General features: G+C 32.0%; 1 protein-coding gene across 1 annotated transcript in view; it reads right to left on the bottom strand.

Annotated features, from left to right (window-relative positions):
- Window positions 1-549: 549 nt before the first annotated feature.
- The window catches only part of LOC117178702, a 98,890-nt gene continuing 79,538 nt past the window's right edge, over window positions 550-19,901 (bottom strand). Inside the window, exons 6-7 of the mRNA XM_033370129.1 lie at window positions 3,743-3,861; window positions 550-791 (exon numbers count right to left, since the gene is read on the bottom strand). Coding sequence (XP_033226020.1) covers window positions 550-791; window positions 3,743-3,861 — 361 coding nt within the window. The remainder of the gene's footprint in view (window positions 792-3,742; window positions 3,862-19,901) is intronic.

Here is a 19,901-nt window from a genome sequence, read left to right as displayed (position 1 = left end):
GTTTATAAGATCTATTTAAATCTTTCTTTTCAGTGACCTTAGCCATTTTTCTTCCACCGGGCGCGGATGCATTTCTGGATGTCGATGGCAGTAGGTGCCTTCCTTCCAAGCTTTTGGGATGTACGGGGGTCGGTTTCAGAATGAACAGTGAGGTCGAGCCTGGGTTTTATCCTTCAAATAGTGACCGACCGGACCTTACCTTTTACCGAGTATAAGTAGCTTGGATCAAAAATAGGGTCAAAAGTATGTTATGTAGAATTTCAAGGTTCCTGAAAAGAAAAAGCACAATTTTATCGCAATACATAGAGGGTATTTTTGGAAAGCTCTTAGTGTGATATTTTGCACGCAGGACGTTTATAAACCCTCACTGGGTACGTCATGCATTTTACTAAGATCGTCGCGCAACTTTGGCTTTCCAAATATTTGGTTGATCACTGATTAAAGTAATAAAGTCATTCGTCTCGAAATCCGCAAACTCTCGTTATTATCTCTCTCTCTTCTCGCATATTTGTCTTAAAAAAGATGGAACTCGCGAATCTGATTGTTCTACTAATCTAACTCTGACAAAGATTTAGTGTAGTCGTTCCTTTCCCTTTCGGCGATTTTCTTCAAGATTTCCTCCTCGATGTCTACTCTGTTATCGGAGGAACCACGGAGTACAGGAATATCCGCGATAATTTCTACTTTGTCATCGTAGGAAACCGTGGTTAACTCTGTTTTTGACTCTAGGTTACCACTCTGAAATATTTTCCGATCTAACTCTTGTTGGGCGGTCCGCGTGACACCAATTGCTGAGTTTTTCAAAAATTTGTGTAACTAAAATTTTCTGCCAGTCACGTACAGTGCTGCTAAGCCGCTAAGGTGAAAGATCTGAATAATTATTTGAATCCAAATTCCATTAATTGTTGGGCTGATTCAGAATTTTTGAATGTTATACTTTGCTCGTGGTTTAGTGAGTTTCGAACTCGAATTGGTTCTTGATGATGATATGAAGCTCATTCCCCTATTTATTAGTTATCTTTGTAAGTGAACAAGTTGGTTTTCTTTTATTTATCGGCTACTTGATTTTAAGAAGGAGTAGGTGAAGTTACTATCAGTTATTACCAATATTATTGGAATTTTGGTTTTCATCATATGCTCTTAAATTTGAAATTTGAGAAGCTAACCGAAAGCGATTCATTTTGTTCTTAAGGATCTTATGGAAAGGAGGCGAGGATCGTTACCATTATCCAGCCCGCGCGTGGTGTAATTAACGAGGTCTGTGTCCAACGATCTTTGCCCCTCTCCCCGTCTGGTTGAGTTCAATGGAGTTCGCATAGGAAAGTCGACAGCCTCGGTCACGGTACAGTATATGTGTATAGATTGGGTGCTGTTATAGTGAGCAATGAAAAGCTTAAATTTTAATTAAGAAAAAAATAATTTTTTGCATTCCGCTAGATTAACATTTTTTTTTTAAAAGTTAAAAAATCTGTTGCCTAAAACTTATTTAGTATTGACAACAATATTCCCGCACGAAAGGAATTCCAAGTGCCCTACGGTCTAACCAGGTAAAATTGACGTTTAATTTCTTTTATGCCGTCCCTATTGTGGGGAAATAACAACATCTGGGAACTGAAAATAAGAAGCAAAGAGTCATAAAAAAGGGAAGACGGGCGCTTTTTATTAATTTACAATGCAATGTTTCCTGTGTCAATCATAGAAAATATACATACATAACTCTTTTTTATCATGTACATAATAAGAAATAAATATATGGCAGCACAAAATAAGGTTTCAAGGTTTAAAAATTTATAAAAAATACATTTATTATTATACATTTTCTTAATAATTAAATAACAAGTGTGTCTCCTTTTAAAGCAAATTATTTAAGGAAATGGAATTCAATAACATTTTTAAAAAGTTCATTAGGAATATATTTTATATTATAAAAGAATAATTAAAACATTGAGAATTGAACATTAAAAAATATTATAATTGTGAATGCAAGGAGGAAGCAGACAAATATTTTTCATCCGACCACTGTGCGAATTACTTTCAACCTACAAGTTCTTGCACTCCACTTTCCTTTACAGAATTCTTTTTTTTCTGATTTCGAAGTATTTTTCATTCTAAAGAGAAATAAAGTATCGAGCACTTTTTGAAAAAAGTAATATTCAAACTAGGTATCCATTTTTTTCTTTTAAATCAATCGAAAACAGTTTTTAAGCTGACTAAATCTCTAAAGAAAAAAAGTATTGAGCCCTTTGTGAAATAAGTGAAGTTCAATTTTTGTTACATATTTTAAATTGCTATTGTAGAAAATGTATTCCACATTTAAAACTGAGTTTAAAAAAGTATGATAAAAGAATTGCGATAAACTGAAAACTGTGCGTTTTATGGAAATTTTCCTTTAGCAGAAAATTATTTTTTTTGTCATGGATGTTATTAAAATATTTTTGTATTAAACTTTTCTTTATTATTTGTTTTTTATGGATCGCTGTTAAGCGTTTTAAATATTTTAAAGACAAAAAGTATTGAGTCATTTGTTAAATAAGTGAAACTTAATGCGTTGTTTCATATATTTTAAATTATTGTTTAAGAAGTGTTATTCAGCACTAAAAACTTTGAAATTAATATATAAAAGAGTTGGAGAAATTGATAATAAAAAAAGCAATACATTTACGAAAGATGATAGAATCTCCTTTTGAGCCTAAATTAAAGCTTGCACCTCCGATTACAATATTTAGAGCCATTAGGAACTGTTATTTCTATCGTGCGCCATAGGCCGTGTAATAGAACGAAGTTCTATCTTCAAACGCTCCTGAGAGAAGGATGTGAGATGGGTGGTTCAGATCTGGGCATAATGATGGAGACGTTCTGGTTACAAAAATAATGTAACATTTTGCTTTTAAAAACAAAATAATTTTAAAGTTAATTATATTTTATCAAAACTTGAGTTAATTATAAAAAAGTCGATCGAAAACAGAAAAAATACGTGGCGATCTGTTTCCGAGGTGTATAATCTCAGTGGGTAAGTCTTTCGAATTCCTTATAATCAGATTTATTTTGGTTCTACGAGTTTATATATTTTAAAATTCTCTGAGAATGAATCTGCATTAAAAATATATTAATGTGTATTTGTTTCTCTCCTACATACAAAATATTGTTGAGGTTATATAGGATTTCCCAAGAGTGTTGCCATTCCTTAGGTACTGCAGGGCATTGAAATTGAATGTAGGTGAACAGTTAATTTAGTGAGCGTAACACAAATAATTATAGTAAACCTAGATAATTCGTACATTATTGCAAATAATCAGTGGCCATCCTTGATTAACGTAGAATTCTATCAAATGTCTTGAATTTTCTGAATTCTTCTGAAAGCATTGAATTCTTTTCAACTATTTTCAAATTCATCAACTTTGTTCGACGGTGAACTACAACTGAATTCAGATATACTCGTCTTTTTTAATTCTGCAGAATTCTGTAGAAGTCTTTGAATGCCATTAGAATATTTTTAATTCTCATAACATATTTAGAATTTTTATTTAGCATATCTTCTTAGACAAACTTTTGAAGTTCATAATAATTAAATGCCAAAATCGAATGTTTTTAAAAAGGGCACCAACGTTTTTTTTCTTTTGAAATTCTTATGGTACATCAGACAACTCTAATGATAAAAGACAAAAAATAAAGAAAGTTGCCTTGCGGAAGAAATAATGAAAGTTTTTATTTTACTTTCAATCATACTAAAAATGATACCAACCTCCAAAATGACAAACGCAGGCATAAAGGTCATACAAATGCTTTCCAACACTAAGGCCGGCAAGAGGAAATGTGACCTTGTCATCCAGCTTCATGCTGATACATTCGTGAAACACGAATCTGCAAATTAAAATAGTACATTGTGTGAAGAGGGAGGGAAGATGATATTTTGTAAAGACTGGAAATTTGTCATACGATCTGCAGAACACAAATTCCCACGTTTTCAACCCACGGACGTCGAAGCAATCTACGCTCATATGCATCTATTTGTATTATCAACAGTACACCACAAGTTAACCATTTATCCTAAACGATGGCAATGATTCTCGTAAAATACTGACTCTTTAACGGGAGTTCATTCAAACCGGTCTCTGGGAAAGAAAGTAATAGAATTTACGATATGCGCATGCTTGAAGATTGCTTTGTCGCTCGAGAGCTGTAAATAACAACTTTCTTATTGGTCTACAGTTGTAGAAAAGTGTTATTTCATGCATGTCTGAAATAAAATATCTTTTCGCTTCATTGGGTTTTTGGGTTAGTCCATTACCCCGATCCTATCCGGTTTAACAAACTTAAAGCTTATTAACTGATACTTTGATTTACACTCTATATACAAAAAACAATTGATAAACTTCATTTGAAGCTCCTAGACATTAACTTGGCAATATTCTAATTAAATTATATTTTTGCAGTGTTTATAAGTGTGATATCGGAAAATGAAATGGTCGAGCGATGATGGATGGTAGAAGAAGAGGAGGAGGAGGAGTGGGGGTAGATAAAATGTATTAGGGAACTTTAGTGCGATGTCATGTCCCGCCAGTACAGTCAATTCTTAGCAGACATCGTTTTGTGGCTTAGATAAATAGAAAAACGGTTGCTTCTACTGATTTTCTTATATAAATTGATTATGCCAGCGGGGAATAATGGCATTTTATAATGCCTGATTAAGTCCTTACTAACAGTAGAGTTCGACGAAAATTAGAACTCAGGACTACGAAATAAAATTCTAAGGTTATTTAATATGCGCAGTAGAGTGATGATGAGTCTAGAGTGATTCAGTTGCGTACTACTGCATATGAAGACGTGTAGTACATTTTAACAACACTAATTCTGCGCAGTAGTGCAAAGCGGTACTTAAAACTGCGCAGTATAGGTATTGTCCTTCAAACCTGCATGTGGATTCGAAAAGTTAACAAGGAGGGCCACCATTATCCTAATGAACTCTTAAGGTGCAGATTTTTAAAGTTAATATGAGTCGCCCCACAAGAAAAAGACCCGCTTTATTGACCGTACTTTGAGAGATAATCGTGGTTTTGTAAATAAACGTACAAATATGGAATAAATAATCATTTTTATATAACACATGCGTATTCTGGGGACTTCCAAGAACCGATTTTGCGAGTGGTAAGTTCTCGTTTACCGACCGCTGAAAGAAGTCTGCCTACTAACCAAGTCATAAGGGCCGTTTTATAACCATAATATCATGTAACATAAGTCAAAACCGGCTCATAATTCAGAAGCATGGATACGTTATGCATACAAATATTAAATTGTACGCTTAAGAAAAACGTTTTTTTGTCCAAGCAGTCAAAGCAGAGGTTAATTTGTTGTGTTGAAATAGTGAAAAGTGATTTTAATCGAAACAACATTGCCGATCGTGAGAAAAGATCGCTTTCGGAAACCATCGCAACTAGGATTACAAATTCATCCTCATAACCCTGGATATAGTACCCCTCTTTATTTAGCCTACGAAAAAGGGCACTCACAATCATGTATCACGGTAGGGTCGACAGGACACCCCCCTGTGTTCCTATCCAGTTTACTAGCTGTATAGCTTAATTTAAAGTCCAAGAACGTAACCACATCATAATCCTCTTGTTTCAGCTGCTGCTTTAATTTTGCAACAGCAGCATGGAGTGCCATTTCTATTATTAAACCTGTCTGGAAAGCATGCCCTCTCCAACTTTTGGCCCCAGTCTTCCTCCTCTTGGTCGGTTCCAATTTTGCTGAAAACCCAGGAAGTGAATTTCCATCAGCTGATTGTTTCAGCGTTGCTTCTTCATACTCGGTCTACTCGTCAATATCAAGCCTTATTAGCCCCAGACGAGCTTCCGGATTTTTCGCCATGATCTTGTGGAGCATCGCTGTTTCCGGAATGCATTTTGTTTCCTCGCTGAAGCCGCTCCAATCTTCCTGTTCGTACTTACCTATATTTTTATTGTATTCATACTGGGCCATATTATATCACTGTTTTCGTAGTTTGTGGGAAATTCCACAAGTCTCCCTCTGAGTTCCGTTTTATATGAGACCCAAAGTATATTTTTAGGGTTTCTTGTCTTTGAAACCGCCGGTTTTCCCAGGATTAGCTGAAACAAGATATATTTGTGGTCCCTGAGAGACTGCTCATCAAAGATTCTCCAGCCCACTACACTGCTCACCAGCTCATCCGAGCATAGAGTAAAATCGAGAACCATACTATTATTTTTAATCTGAAATTTTGGAGTATTGCTTCGATTCAGAATTTTTAGTTCAGTGCCCAGTAGGTATATTCAATTAAATCCCTTCTTCTATCATTGTTCTTTGTGCTCTCTTACATCTGATGTTGAGAGTTCGCATCATAAATTAACAGCAGAGGAATCGTGTTGCGAAATGCCGAGCTCAAACTGTAAACATTATTGAGAATCTTGCCCGATCTTGCTTCTATATTCAAGTCGGGACGGGAAGCAAATAAGCAATTGAAATCAAAAGTTCTACACAACAAAAATATCTCGAACACGGGCAATATCCAGCTAGATACGAGAAATCATCGTCTCGGCGTGTATCTCTACTATTTTTATCGTGTCGTTTTTTATTCTTAATTTGCTCCTCATTAATGCGTCGTCGAGTACTTTCTTTAGGTTAGCGTGGATCAGCAAATCTTTTTTCCTCATATAAGGTCAAAGTTTGCAAGAGACCTTCGTCGTAAATATTAATATACCCATAAAATATTTCAAAATAGCTTCTTTCAGTAATTTCATTATTACATAATTGCTTTGAACTTTTTTTAAATTTTCTATCCGAATCTTTTCACTGTTGAAATTCGATATTTGCTTGGATCGCCGTAATCCAAGATGCAGCCGTTCTTTCTACTAGTCCATTGGTATGCGGATGTCATTGAGAATTAAATTTGCGATTAATTTAGTGTTTCGTAAAATTTTGTCGCGGTAAAATTCGCTCAGACAAAATCTTCCGTGCAAAAACCGTGCTCAAGGCTCGAGCGATACGGGAAATGGGGAGAGGGAACCGCGCGCCCTTCTTCGAAGGTCAACTATTTTATTCGTTTTTTTGTAATTCTGACCGCTTTTGTTTATGCGTGTTGATACGCGCTTCGCAAGTCACGGAAAATTTTTATAAGCGATTAAAGGAATATTAGATAATTATTAAAAATTCCTTGGAAACTGGTTATAAATGCAGTGACATGTGCATGGAATATCATTCAAAATAAAAGAAAATTGTAATTTGAAGATAGAGGTTTCCGAGTTTGAATATCAATATAAAATTTTTAATATTTTATTTCAGCAAGCGCAACATTATTAAACATCATTCCTCGTGAATAATTTTTAAAATATATATTTTACACTTAACAATAAAAGTAAATTTTAAGGATGAACAAATTTCACATGAAAAAGCAAATAATCAATAGATGTGTAGAAATTAAAAGTAGAAAATTATGCAAAAAAATATGTCGTAGTTGATATGTTCTTTCTGTAAGATGGCATTTTAGAGAAGCTACATTTTTATTGATGAAAATATTTCTTGAGAGATGTTTAAAAAGATTTCTTATCTTTTTTTGGTAAACGCTAATAAATTTATATAATCAAACATGAAACTAGAAGCTAAACAAGCCATGTCGAATAATGAAAGGATTGAAATTTTCGTAACTTTGAAAAGGTATATACTTTGAAAAAATTGTCTTGTGCAAAATATAAATTACTTTGTTATTGGTGTTAAATATTGTCTAAATTGTTTAACATGTCCCCTATTGTTAAAAATCTTTATACTTCCAGGGTCAATTTTCTGTGATGTATCCTGAAACTTCCAATGCTTCATTTTCAAAGTTATAATTTTAAAAAATTATCGATTTAAATTAATGAAATTATAAGTTAAAAAATTCTGTTATTCTTATTTTGCATTGCAGTCTTCATTTTTAAAAGTTATTTGCCAAAGAAGGATGGATTCATTACAAATTTGGCATTTGGGTTTAACTTTTCCATAAGTCATTTTGTATTAAAAATAAGAACAATTGGTTAGGAACTGTTATAATAATGCAGATTTTTTGGCATCGGATTAGCGTGTAAATAATTTCGTATCTCACAAAAGTATACAAAATGACAAAAGTGTACAACGTTATCGCATTGCCTTGAGGGTATAACAATGGAGTTTCTGCTTTCCCGAGGGCATCAGCAGGCACTTTTTTTAAATCTTTGCACGTTGCATATGATTTTCGTCGTCATAAAAAAAAGATCCCATGGTTGTTCTCTGTCATACATTATTTTTCGCGCTTTTAACCAGTTAACTTTTTCTTTCTTGACATCAACTTTTCTATTTGTCACAATACAGCTGATAACATTTACAAATTTGAAATGTTCCATGTCCATGCTGCTCACAACAAATTTTGGTTCTTTTTGCTTAGCATTTTCTATGACATGAATCCACCGATTCGGAATTTCGATTCGTTCATACCTTTTAGAATGTTTTTCAATTACTCCGAATTGTCTATCGCAACTATTGTAGCTGTGTCCCGATAAAAAGAAACGTTGCTCAATAAAATCCATTTCACTATTCGCTAAATAATTCGCAAGTAACATGGACATTTTGATATTCCTATTTTGTCCACCGCATGAATCTGAATACAATATTAAACGTTTAGTAGTTGGCGATAGATGTTCCCGGAAGTGTCGCAACAGACAAGATCCAATTTTTTGTTCACCTCTTGACGCAACGTTCACGGATCAAAGATGCATAAAGGCTGAAACATTAAAATATTAATACTAATGTTAAAAATCACCTCTATGGAAAAATAGTACTTTTATTCTCAGTGAAACTGTGAGTTTGCCGTTAATTCACTGTAAGGTCATACTCGAGTTAACGGGAAGTGCACATGTTTACTCGGTGTTCTGGCACCATCAAAACAATCTGCGAAAACCCAACCTTCTTGTTGTTGTAGGTTAGCATGCGAAACTTTATTTAAACATACTTCTTAAAAAGATAGATTTTGGAAATTTTTCAAATCTCAAGTTAAAAGCCTCTGCGATCGGTAAAGATTGTTGTAGGTTACTTTGAAGAAAAACAAATTTAAAGCTTCCTTGTCGAGGAGCTTAGGTTCTTGCAAGTGAGATTAAAAATGCGAAAATTAAATCCTTCGGGTTTTCCAGTTTAAGTAGATTAAGTTAGGTTTTCAGTTGCATGCAAAGCTATAGTCTTCAAAAAATAAATATTCTTTGCGTCCGGTAAATTACGTTATTGTAAGTTAGAATGATGTTTTCAAAATGATCAACCTGCGCATTCAGAAGTCACAGGGAGTTATTGTTGGTAAGTATTAATTTAGAACAAAAACACCTTGCTGAAAAACTGAAATAAGATGAGTCCAGTAGGTTAGGTTATTATGAAATGACTTATTGTATATTAGAAAGATTTTTTCGAAATAAATAATCTTTGCTGTCTCTTAACTTCAATTTTGCAGGTTTGTTTGGAAGTGTGAGAATTCCTAATTAACCCGAGCACTTACGAGTGCAAAAAATTGAAGAAGGAACAACGAATTCAAAGATATATTAATGTTTAGGGAAGATGAGATATGAACTTGAACAATTTTTTCATAGAAGGAATACCTTCTCCTGTGACTTCATCGGCAACACAAAGGTTCTAAGTCCACAACTGACGTTTATAAAAAGCTTTGCCGGTTGGCACCCTTGGGGTTGGTAATGCCTTCTGAAGGTCGAAAGTCAGAACCAATGTGTCATGTGAAGTCTTAGCTGCTTCCACATCTTCCAAAAACTCAGCTTGAATTTTTTCTGCTAGTTGATAGTGCTCTTGTTACTTTATTTCCAAGTTCTTTCTTTCTTCTGCTGATATGTCAGGGTTGTTTAAGGACATTTGGAGTCTATCGCAGGTTTTACATGTATCCGTATGACGCTTTTTGAAGGCCAAATTGAATTCCGAATTAAAAATTGAACGAAAGACAGTGTTAGATACAGCTTTTCCCTGAGCTTTTCCTTATACTTGTAGTAAATTTTATTCAGATTGATTCCTTGGTTCAGATATTTCCGTTGGGATGTTGATCTACCGTAGTGTGATTCGTACGTCCGCAATGACTTGATGAAAACTCGAACTTTGTTGAGGTCTTCTTCTTTCATTTTCCTTGGACAAGGAGCGGTACCGCGTCTCTCAGAAGCGTTTGGATTATGAACAGCTGGTTTTATTCAATCTCGAATAGTTGAACTTGGTACCTGGTACAAATTCAGGAAAAAGTTACGGCAAACTGTCTGCTGTTTTCCATGCAAATGGCATTTGCATTTGCAAGTGGCTTGAGAGTTAAATCTCTTCTCCGGAATCGCGCGCTTCAATTTTTTCGTCTTGCGTTGGAGGCCTTCATCTACGCGGTTTTTGTTGATATTCTTTTTCCATGTATGAGAACGTCTCACTCTCTTATGAGATGGTGGAATACAGATTGCATCTTAAAACAAAAAAGTTGGCATGTTTTAGTATATAAAACTTCAATAGGATTAAAATTAATTGTAATTCGCTAATGAAATTGAAAACTATGCTTCAAACATTTTTTTCTTGATCCTTGCTCTTAAAGACAGGAACAAAAATTTCACAACTTTATCAGGTTATATATTTTTTACATATTATAATAATCTGCATTTGCTTAGCAGATACATAATCTTCAAAATATGCTTCATAAGATGCTGTTTTTATTTTATAGATATTTGTGATGCTTTCCTTATGACAAGTGAGATAGAATTTGAAAAATTTTCTTGTTAGATTATCCTGAAGAATCATTTTTGTACAATTAAGTTATATATGTATATGTATTTTTTTCTTCATTATTTCGCATTAAAATATGAACGTTTGTTTTTAAAATATTCTAATAATATTTGGAAATTATTCAGTATCTGGAAATATTGGAATTTGTTGTACCGATATTAATTGTTTAATAATAAAATACTTAGGAATCATTTTCTTTTTTGTGAGACGTGGTTTTGGCTGAAATTTTACCGCGATTTCGATGGAAGCGGGTGCAATTTTCCAGATTAGCACCTGCTCCCGGCGAAATCCTGCGGTTGTCATCATGACAAATTTTTAATTATATATATATATATATATATAACGTGCACGAGTATGTCAAACACATTCTTTAAATGTTGTGAAAATTCAGTAAATATAATATAAAAATATTAAATATCAGATAATAAATAATAAATAATAAATAATATGCTACAACTATGTAATAAATATTTTAAAATTTTACTGTAAGCTATCGCAATATTATAATTATTCAAACAGTAAAACATTAAAAAATTATTATCAAGAATATTAAATTGATATCCTGGAATATTAAATTTTTTTATATAATGCAACACTTGCACAGACAGAAATTATTTTTCTATTTCTCACAAAAATGTGCATGAATATTTAGAATAGATTTTGACAATAGTCTGTGTACATCCAGAAAATATAATATATGAATATTACAATTCGTCACATAGAATTATTTTCATAACAATAAAACATTTCTGAAAAACTTTCCACGCTACATCAAATGAATATCATGATATATTTTCGAATATAACATCATTTGCTTGCACTGATAGAAGTCATTCTTTCATTTTTTTAAAATGTTAATAAATGTTTGAAAGGTATTTTTATATTATTACTAGGAAATTTAGCAAATATATAAACATCAAAACACTACAAAAGTATTATTTTTCCAACATTTCCCAGAATAATTTATTTATACTCGGAATTATTTTCTGAGTATTAAATCATGTGTGCACCAATATAAATAATTTTTTATTTCTCACATAAACGTCCATAAATATTCAAAGAATGTTTGCATAAATATCTACAGATTGTTCAATTCAGGTGAATATTCTCTTTCCAATTTTTTCAGTTAAGTAATAAGACATCCCCTTCAAAATATCTTGTAGCTATCAAAAAGTATCTAAAAAATATAGAAATATACTATATTAAAATATATTTCAGAAATGTAATTTTGTGAATGAGAAAACTTTTTTTTATATTGTGTCATGATTACTAAGTTGTGAATGATTTTTACAATATTTATTATCAGAATGTGTACAAAAATATAAAAATATATTTACAATATTGCAATTTACAACTTGAAGTACATTTATTTTGACGTATTTAGAGGATATTAGTGAAAATAAATTAAAACATTGAAATATATTTCTGGGAATACTATTTCTTTACACAAAAATTTGAAAAAGTTTGAAGAATATTTTGAATGTTACCCATGCATCATAAAATCTAATGTCATAGAATGCGTAATCTTATTTTAAAACGTAAAATTTACCTTCTGTATCGTCCGTTTTCATGCTGGTTGTATCATCATCGGCATCATCCTCACATTCGTCGTCATCTTCATGTGCACTACTATTTTCTTCTTGATCCATTGCTATACTTTGCAATCGACGTAAAGACTTGCGAAACGCGTTTCAACACGCATAAACAAAAGCGGTCGGAATTCCAAAAAGCGAGTGATACAGTTGACCTTCGAAGAGGGGCGCGCGCTTCCCCCTCCCCATTTTCCGTATCGCTCGAGCCTCGAGCACGGTTTTTGCACGGAAGATTGGGTCTCAGTGAATTTTACCGCGACAAAATTTTTAAATGGATCTTCCGCTCAGGTGAGGAGAACGGATCTTGCACTCGAAGTTTTTAGTACGATCTTGCACTTAGCAAAAATTACACGGCTTTTCTGAGCACAACTCGATCCTTACGGATTTTGCTCTCGGCCGCTCATTTTAGATATGAAAAATCTTCCTTGACCGGAAATTATTTGCATTTGTGCCCTTAAATCTAAAACTACGTTTTATCATGCACAATCTATATTCATAATTTGAAAATCTCTAAAGTTAGTCAAAATTATAATAAATGTTAAAGTTCTAGTAGGAACAAACGCGAATTTGTTTTGTGACGCAGTAATCACAAAAAATACCTAAATGGTCAATATGAACCTTTGCAAAGGGTCTGGCGCCCGGGTTAATTGGATACAGTTCTCCTGCTCGCGTTACAGTTTTAGTTTAGTAGGTTTAGTTTCTAGTTTAGCAGTCCTATCTGTCCCCGTGTGACTTTGGAGTTCATGAAATAAAGTAACTATATTTTTACGTAACGCAATCAGAATAACATTCAAGAATTTGTACCCTTCGTGTTTACACAAAATTGAATTGAGCAGCTCGTAGTCTTTTACTTCCGCTTTTTCATTCGTATTTTTTCAGGTTTACTTAAAACTTCTTTCTTGCGCTGGAGCTTTTTATCTGCGAATTAAAAGACGAAAACTTTTTTATCAAGCGTTTAAAAGTATTGTTTACGCCTTCTATAACATCGTTGATTTCGCTTGGTTCAACAGGAGCGCGTATTAAGCCGTCTACGTTTGCTATTGTTATACGCACTTTCTGCGCTACATTAAATGAATATTCAAATAACAGGTTGGTCCATCTAACGATCTAAGGATTTTAAAACTTGCGCTTTCGAATAAAACAAAGCACTACAATCAGCATTCCAATTAAAATCAATATTAATAAGCCAGATTAGAAACCACTTAATCGCTCAGATTGCCACTAGCAGATCCAATTTATTCGTGAATGCATTCTTTTATGAATCATTTGTTTTTCAGTTAATCACGCATATTAAATGTAATTTTCACAATACGAACATCGAAAATGGCTTCGAAAGCAGAAATTTTCGATGCTCTTTTTGTGAAAAATAATATATGCGACATGGAACTGAAATCTCGCGAACGCCAACTCACATATTGGGTGTGCTAGAGGGCTAAGCGCCCTCGTGCAGCCAACTTCATACTCGTTTGCATTCGCTCGGTTTCGAAGAAACATAATTCTTTGTAATTTTCTAAAATATTTTTCGGAACTTTTTGCAATACGCGCTCGGTAAAAGCAGTTTTCTTAAGATGATTGTACTATTCGGAATTACATTAATATCCATCTTGATCAAATTCGTGCATCTCAACTCGTTTATATTTTCTGCTACATCCCACATCTAGATTAGGGTGGCCTAGAAATTTACATTTTGGAATTTTCGACCAGCACACTCGCCAAATTGCTCTCTCGTGAAAACAAATACATATTTTTATTTTAAAATCAAATGAATTGTAGTACTTCGTGTGAAACCTTTTGTGTAGCATAGAATTCAAAACATACAACATATACTTTGTATACACTTGTAGAGAGCCCTAGATGTGATTGTGAAACCAGAAATTTTGAAGCATTTTTGAAGATATAACCACAATTTATTTTAAAATTTATCAATATTTTTTAATTTATAATTTTAAAGCAATTACAAAAATAAGTAAAAATGAAAAATTTCAGCCCAACAGCAGCTTTACTCGTAAACTACAAAATTTATGGCAGCTAAATAGAACTTTAAGCCAACACATTATTTTAAAATACCCGAACCGAGGTTCGCCTCAAGCTTTCTTGAGACTTTTTTTATTTTAATTCGGACCTCAAAAGAAAACTTTAATATGCAAAACAAAGTACTAAATATAACTTTGTTTCAAAATGAAAAAATATGTATTCATTTGTTTCCACGAGAGAACGATTTGGCGAATGTGCAGGTCAAAAATGTCAAAATGCATATGTGACGTGCGCCGAAGAAAGGCGGCTTACTCTAAAAAAATCGAAATCAAGGTTTTTAGACATTTCGATAGTTTTTGAGCTACTCTTTTCTATTAAACCATCGGAAAAATATCCGATCATTATTATTGCTAATAATTGAGTTGTTGGGTACCCGAGTAATAGGGCTTTGGCTCGAGAGCTCGAGATTCCATAAAACATCTCCCACCACTCAACATACCATCTACGCGTCTCATCTATATCCCGTTCGTGAGCTGCGTCTACGACCTATCTCCTTCCGTGAGAATGTGGCGGTAAGTGGAGATGGAAGATTTCGTGAGTCTTCTTTTTCTCCGAAAAGTCCAAGCTATCGCGTCGTGTTCAACCGCTCGTCCTGCAAACTCTCACTTTTCAGATTAAGCCCCCTTTCTTCGGCGCACGTCACATATATATCAGGGTATTCCAAAATAACGTATTTTCGAATTTTGACCATTCAATACTAGAAACTCAATTTTCATAGTGAATAAACTCTTGTGCATTTTTTCCGATTAAAAAAAATAATTGAGCGAGCCCATCGCTAATCGATTTCTTATTGACGTTAACATAGAAAAACCTCCATTTTCCTTAAAGTGTGAATTATTCATATAAATTATTGTCATAAAATAATGAACTTTAGGACGTTTAATATTCAGGCTATAATAAGAAGCCACAAAAAGTGTGTTTATTAAAAAACTAATTATGAGTGGTCTTTTGTTAACTACAAAAATGATGGGTTTTGACTAAGAAGGCAGAAAATGAATTTCAGGAGCTCATTATGGTCCATAAATTTTGTTGTAGTTGAAAATTACAACAGTTGTTCTTCATAGAATCAAGAATTGATTATTTAAAAATGGATCATTTTGAAGCTCAATATGATTAAGATAATTGGCAAAAACAAGAAGAGATTCGTCTCTAAAAGGCGGAGAGTCCAAAAACGACTACACGATAATGGGCGGGGCACCACGGTGCACCGTTCCTAATTGGTTTAAACATTTTAAACTATACAATGAAACTATTATACCCAAAGTTATACTAGCATTCCATTATTTCCTGGAGGGGAATAAAAGTAATAGATATTTGGCTCCTAAAATTGAAAATTAAATGTCAAACAAATTTATGTGAATTTTAATTAGAATACTATTATCATCGAGTATTATTATTCTCTTAATTAATTATTATTTAAGCAATGATGATAAAAATTAAAGAAAAAATAAAATGGATTAAAAATCAATTTGATGAAGAAATAAAATGGTATAAGAAATAAAATGATCAAAAAATTAATTAAAAAAAATTAAATTGTTTAAAAAGTGGAATTCGTTACAAAATGAAATTTAAAAAATCAATTGTTTTAAAAATTACAAATTTTGAACAAAATAATTATTTAAAGAAAGAAAATGGTTGAAATAAATAAGTAGATAGATTAAATGTTCAAGTAATTTAATCTATTATACACATTGCAAGAAATATTTCTACGAGACGCAATTTGCGATTGTAATCTTCTCTCGAAGTCCATATTTGTGGATCGGAATCAAAGAAATTAGCACTGATATCTAATTTTTCAAAAAACAGCATGGTGTTTTTGTGACAAAGCTATCGAGTTTTAATAACTTGATGTTTTTTTTTTTCAATCGCCGTAAGTTCCTTTCGCCTTACAGATTTCTTATCATCGGCACATTCAATGAGAACCTGAGACATTTTTGTTTTACGTTGAGCGGACACAGTATCATCAAAAAAAGACAACCCAATGAGCTCTTCACCTAAATACAAAGGATGTCGCTCGAATTTATTCAAAAAACTTTCGAAATCTGTGAGCTTACAGCTTCATAATTATTAATGCTTTTCAGAAATTCAAGGTCATGATTTGAAGCATTCAGGGACTAGTGCGATGTAAACCAAAATTTCCTGTTAATTACTACAATGAAAATGCTGATTTCTCGAATTCTTACCATTTCTTTGACACTCATATGAAACTTAGATCTGAAAAGAAAAAAATTTAAAGCATAAATTGCCTTAGCCATCCATCTGGCATGATAATGAGCTCCTGGAATTCTGAATTTAAAGCATCAAATTAATTGTCATCTGAGAAAAAATAACACCAACTCCAGAAATTCACGATATTCACACCGCGGAGAGCTTTTTTCTGTAAGATGAAAAAATAGTAATTAGCCTCCAAAAATTGTTTAATGATCCTTATTGCTTGCAGGCTTGTATACATAAAAAAATGGTTGAAGTTTTAAAATTTTTAATTCCAGTCTAAATCTCTGCAAAGTAAAGCGAAGAAGATTTTCTTTTTCAACATCTAGTATTTGAGACATTAATGGATCATCCAGACCACTTTGAAAATTTTTTTGATTGTTATCGTTCCATTCAGATATAAAACGTTTAAATATCAAAACGTCTGGTTTTCTAGTAGGTCCCATGCACTCTTCAAAACTTGCCATAAATATAACCGTGTACACGTGATGGCGACAAGCTAAATGTAACAGGTTTCTGCCTTATTTATTTTCTATAAGAATGCAGGCCGTATTTAATTCTCCTGTGTCTTATGAAATGTTCCATTTTCCAATTCTGAAATTCCTACAAGTTGATAGACATCTTCTCCGGATACAAGTACAGAAAGGCCATCAACATTTTTATTTAAATTTGGTTGATTTGGCAGAACCTTGCCATCCCACTGAGTATGTTGAATTTTGAAAAAAAATAACTTTCTAGTGGAATTCTCAACGCAAAGGGACAAAAGTATGAATTCTTACAAGACAGTTAAATTTTTAACCCACAAAGATTAATTTTCTATTAAAAAATATTAATTTTTAACAAATTAATTTAAATCTTAATCAAATAGAATTTTTAACTAAAAGAGATTAATTCTGAACCAAAAATGTCATTTACGTCTTTCTGCATCACACTTTTTATTGCGCTGACATTTTGTCTTAAACTTTAGCTGATTAGATGTAGAATTTTCTTAGCTTTTGTGCTATTATGATGAAAAAAATGCAAGTCAATATTATAAAAAATGAATCACTTTAGCAATGGCAAAAAAATGGGCGTGTAGATCATTTCACCCGGTACTGTATAAGAAAACACATTGAAAAAATGTAAAAACTTACTTTGATTTTCTTCACAATTATTTGTATCTTCTTCAGAAGCTATATCGATAACATCTAACAAATAACCTTCACGTCCTTTCCTTTGTTGCAAGCCTAAAAACTATCTATCTTCAGTGTCATTCATTTCTTCAAGAAAAGTCTAATGCGACATATCAAACAAATCATCAAGCTCTCCTTGAAACTTTAACTCTTTTTCTATCTGTATTTCTACACGTCTATGCTTAGACTTTTCAATTGCTTTCCACTTGTTAAGTAAAGTATCAAGTTTATTATCTGAATGGTACTTGGTTTTTCTTGGAATGGTTGTTCGATCTCAAAACATTATGCACTTTCTAGCAACATATATAGTACTTTCACGATCAGATTTTTTAATTTTTTATTCTAATAAAAAAACATTTGTAGCATTTCTTTGTTTGAAGGGAATTCACGTCCACGTAATTCTTCTAATGGATATCCTATCAACAATACATAATCGTGCGTATTGTCCATAATAATTTAAAAAGAATTATAACTTTTTTAAAGAATTCTAAATTCAATAAATCCACAATTTTCACTTTTCGTTAATTCTAAGCACACCTTCTGCAATACTGCATTGTTGCATCCTTCGGAGGTTTAGAATTTACTGATTGAAAATGCAAGCAAGTAAGATGGTTAATTTTGACATTGGATACTTCCTAGAAAAATAATGTGACGGGGTATGACCCTGTTGTAGAATGCTGGGAATCTAAACTTACGAGGAATAAAATAATTTTCAATAATGATAATACTTTATGTATATAAATGTCACTGTTTGTAATGAATTCAGCCATAGTTAAATTTAATTAACTTATTATTAATTGTTTAACTAAATTCTATAATTCATTCTTTTGTAACTCATTAAAATTTTTCAAAGTTTTCAGTAATAATTCCTAATTTGAAATCTACTGTTTTCTACCTACTTTTGTATGTATTACTATAAAATTCATGATTGAATTTAGTTAAAGAATTAATAATCAGTTAATTAAAACAAATTTGCATAAATTAAACTCATTATAACTAGTGAAATATAAACAATTATAAACTATTATCCTATTATAATTATAAACTATTATCTCGTCATCGTTGAAATAAAATGAAACGAATTACGTATGATTATAATATTATTAATATATTATTTATATAATTAAACATTTTAATTTTACCAATTATTGTACCCTGAGAGTAACAAAGGGACAAAAGCAGAGTCAGCTTGCACATTAGGGTGGCTCAAAAACGCTTTTTTTTTCTTTAGAGAGCAACAATCCCCCAATTTAATACCAAACCCGAAAATGAAATTCCCTCATTTTTAGTATATTTTTTTTTATTTTTCGATATTAACAGGTGCCGGTTTTGAGTTGAAGTTTCCCATGTAAAATGCGTGGGACCAAATCACTTTTTTTTAGTTTTTTGAACAATTTTTTAGGGTTTGCAAAAATGTGACGAGCACTAACATCAGTTCATTTATTTCCAATTATTTAAACAAACGCAATTTGTTTGAATAATTTCATTGCGAATTTTTAAAAAATAAAAATTATTACTGCCGGTCTAGTGGAATGCTTACCAGTAATAATTAATGACTGATTATTAATTAATTTAATAATAATTAATTTATCAGTTATATTTAAGTTATAATTTCTATTTAAAAAATAAAAAAATAGAGTTAATCAAATAATGTTGATAAATATTCTACTGAAAAAATATTCATAATTTTTATTTAAAAAATATTTCAACAAATTCCATTTGTTTAAACAATTAAAAATTAATGAACTAATATTAATAAATATTTAACTAGACCAATAGTAAGAATTTCTAAGGAAAAGAAGAATTATCGAAAAAAATTGTTTGAAGAAATTGCATGTGTTTAAATAATAAAATAGTAATGAAAAAATTTTAATAAATATTCCACTAGACGAATAGTAATCATTTTTATGCAGGAAAACCATTTTTCAAGAAAAAAAATTATTTAAACAAATTCCATTTGTCTAAAGAATCAAAAATTAATTAACCAAAGATAATAAATATTTCACTAAACCAGTATTAATAATTTTAAGTGAAAAAAGACGAAAATAAATTGTTCAAAAGGTCAATTTCATGAAGAATTGATATTTTTTGGTTTCAACCCTTGTGTGCGCACCCAATATATAAT

This window comes from Belonocnema kinseyi, chromosome 8, assembly GCF_010883055.1.
Source record: "Belonocnema kinseyi isolate 2016_QV_RU_SX_M_011 chromosome 8, B_treatae_v1, whole genome shotgun sequence".
NCBI classification, from domain to species: domain Eukaryota; kingdom Metazoa; phylum Arthropoda; class Insecta; order Hymenoptera; family Cynipidae; genus Belonocnema; species Belonocnema kinseyi.
The sequence above is the reverse complement of the archived record's forward strand: the minus strand, read 5'-3'. Positions and strand labels throughout refer to the sequence as shown.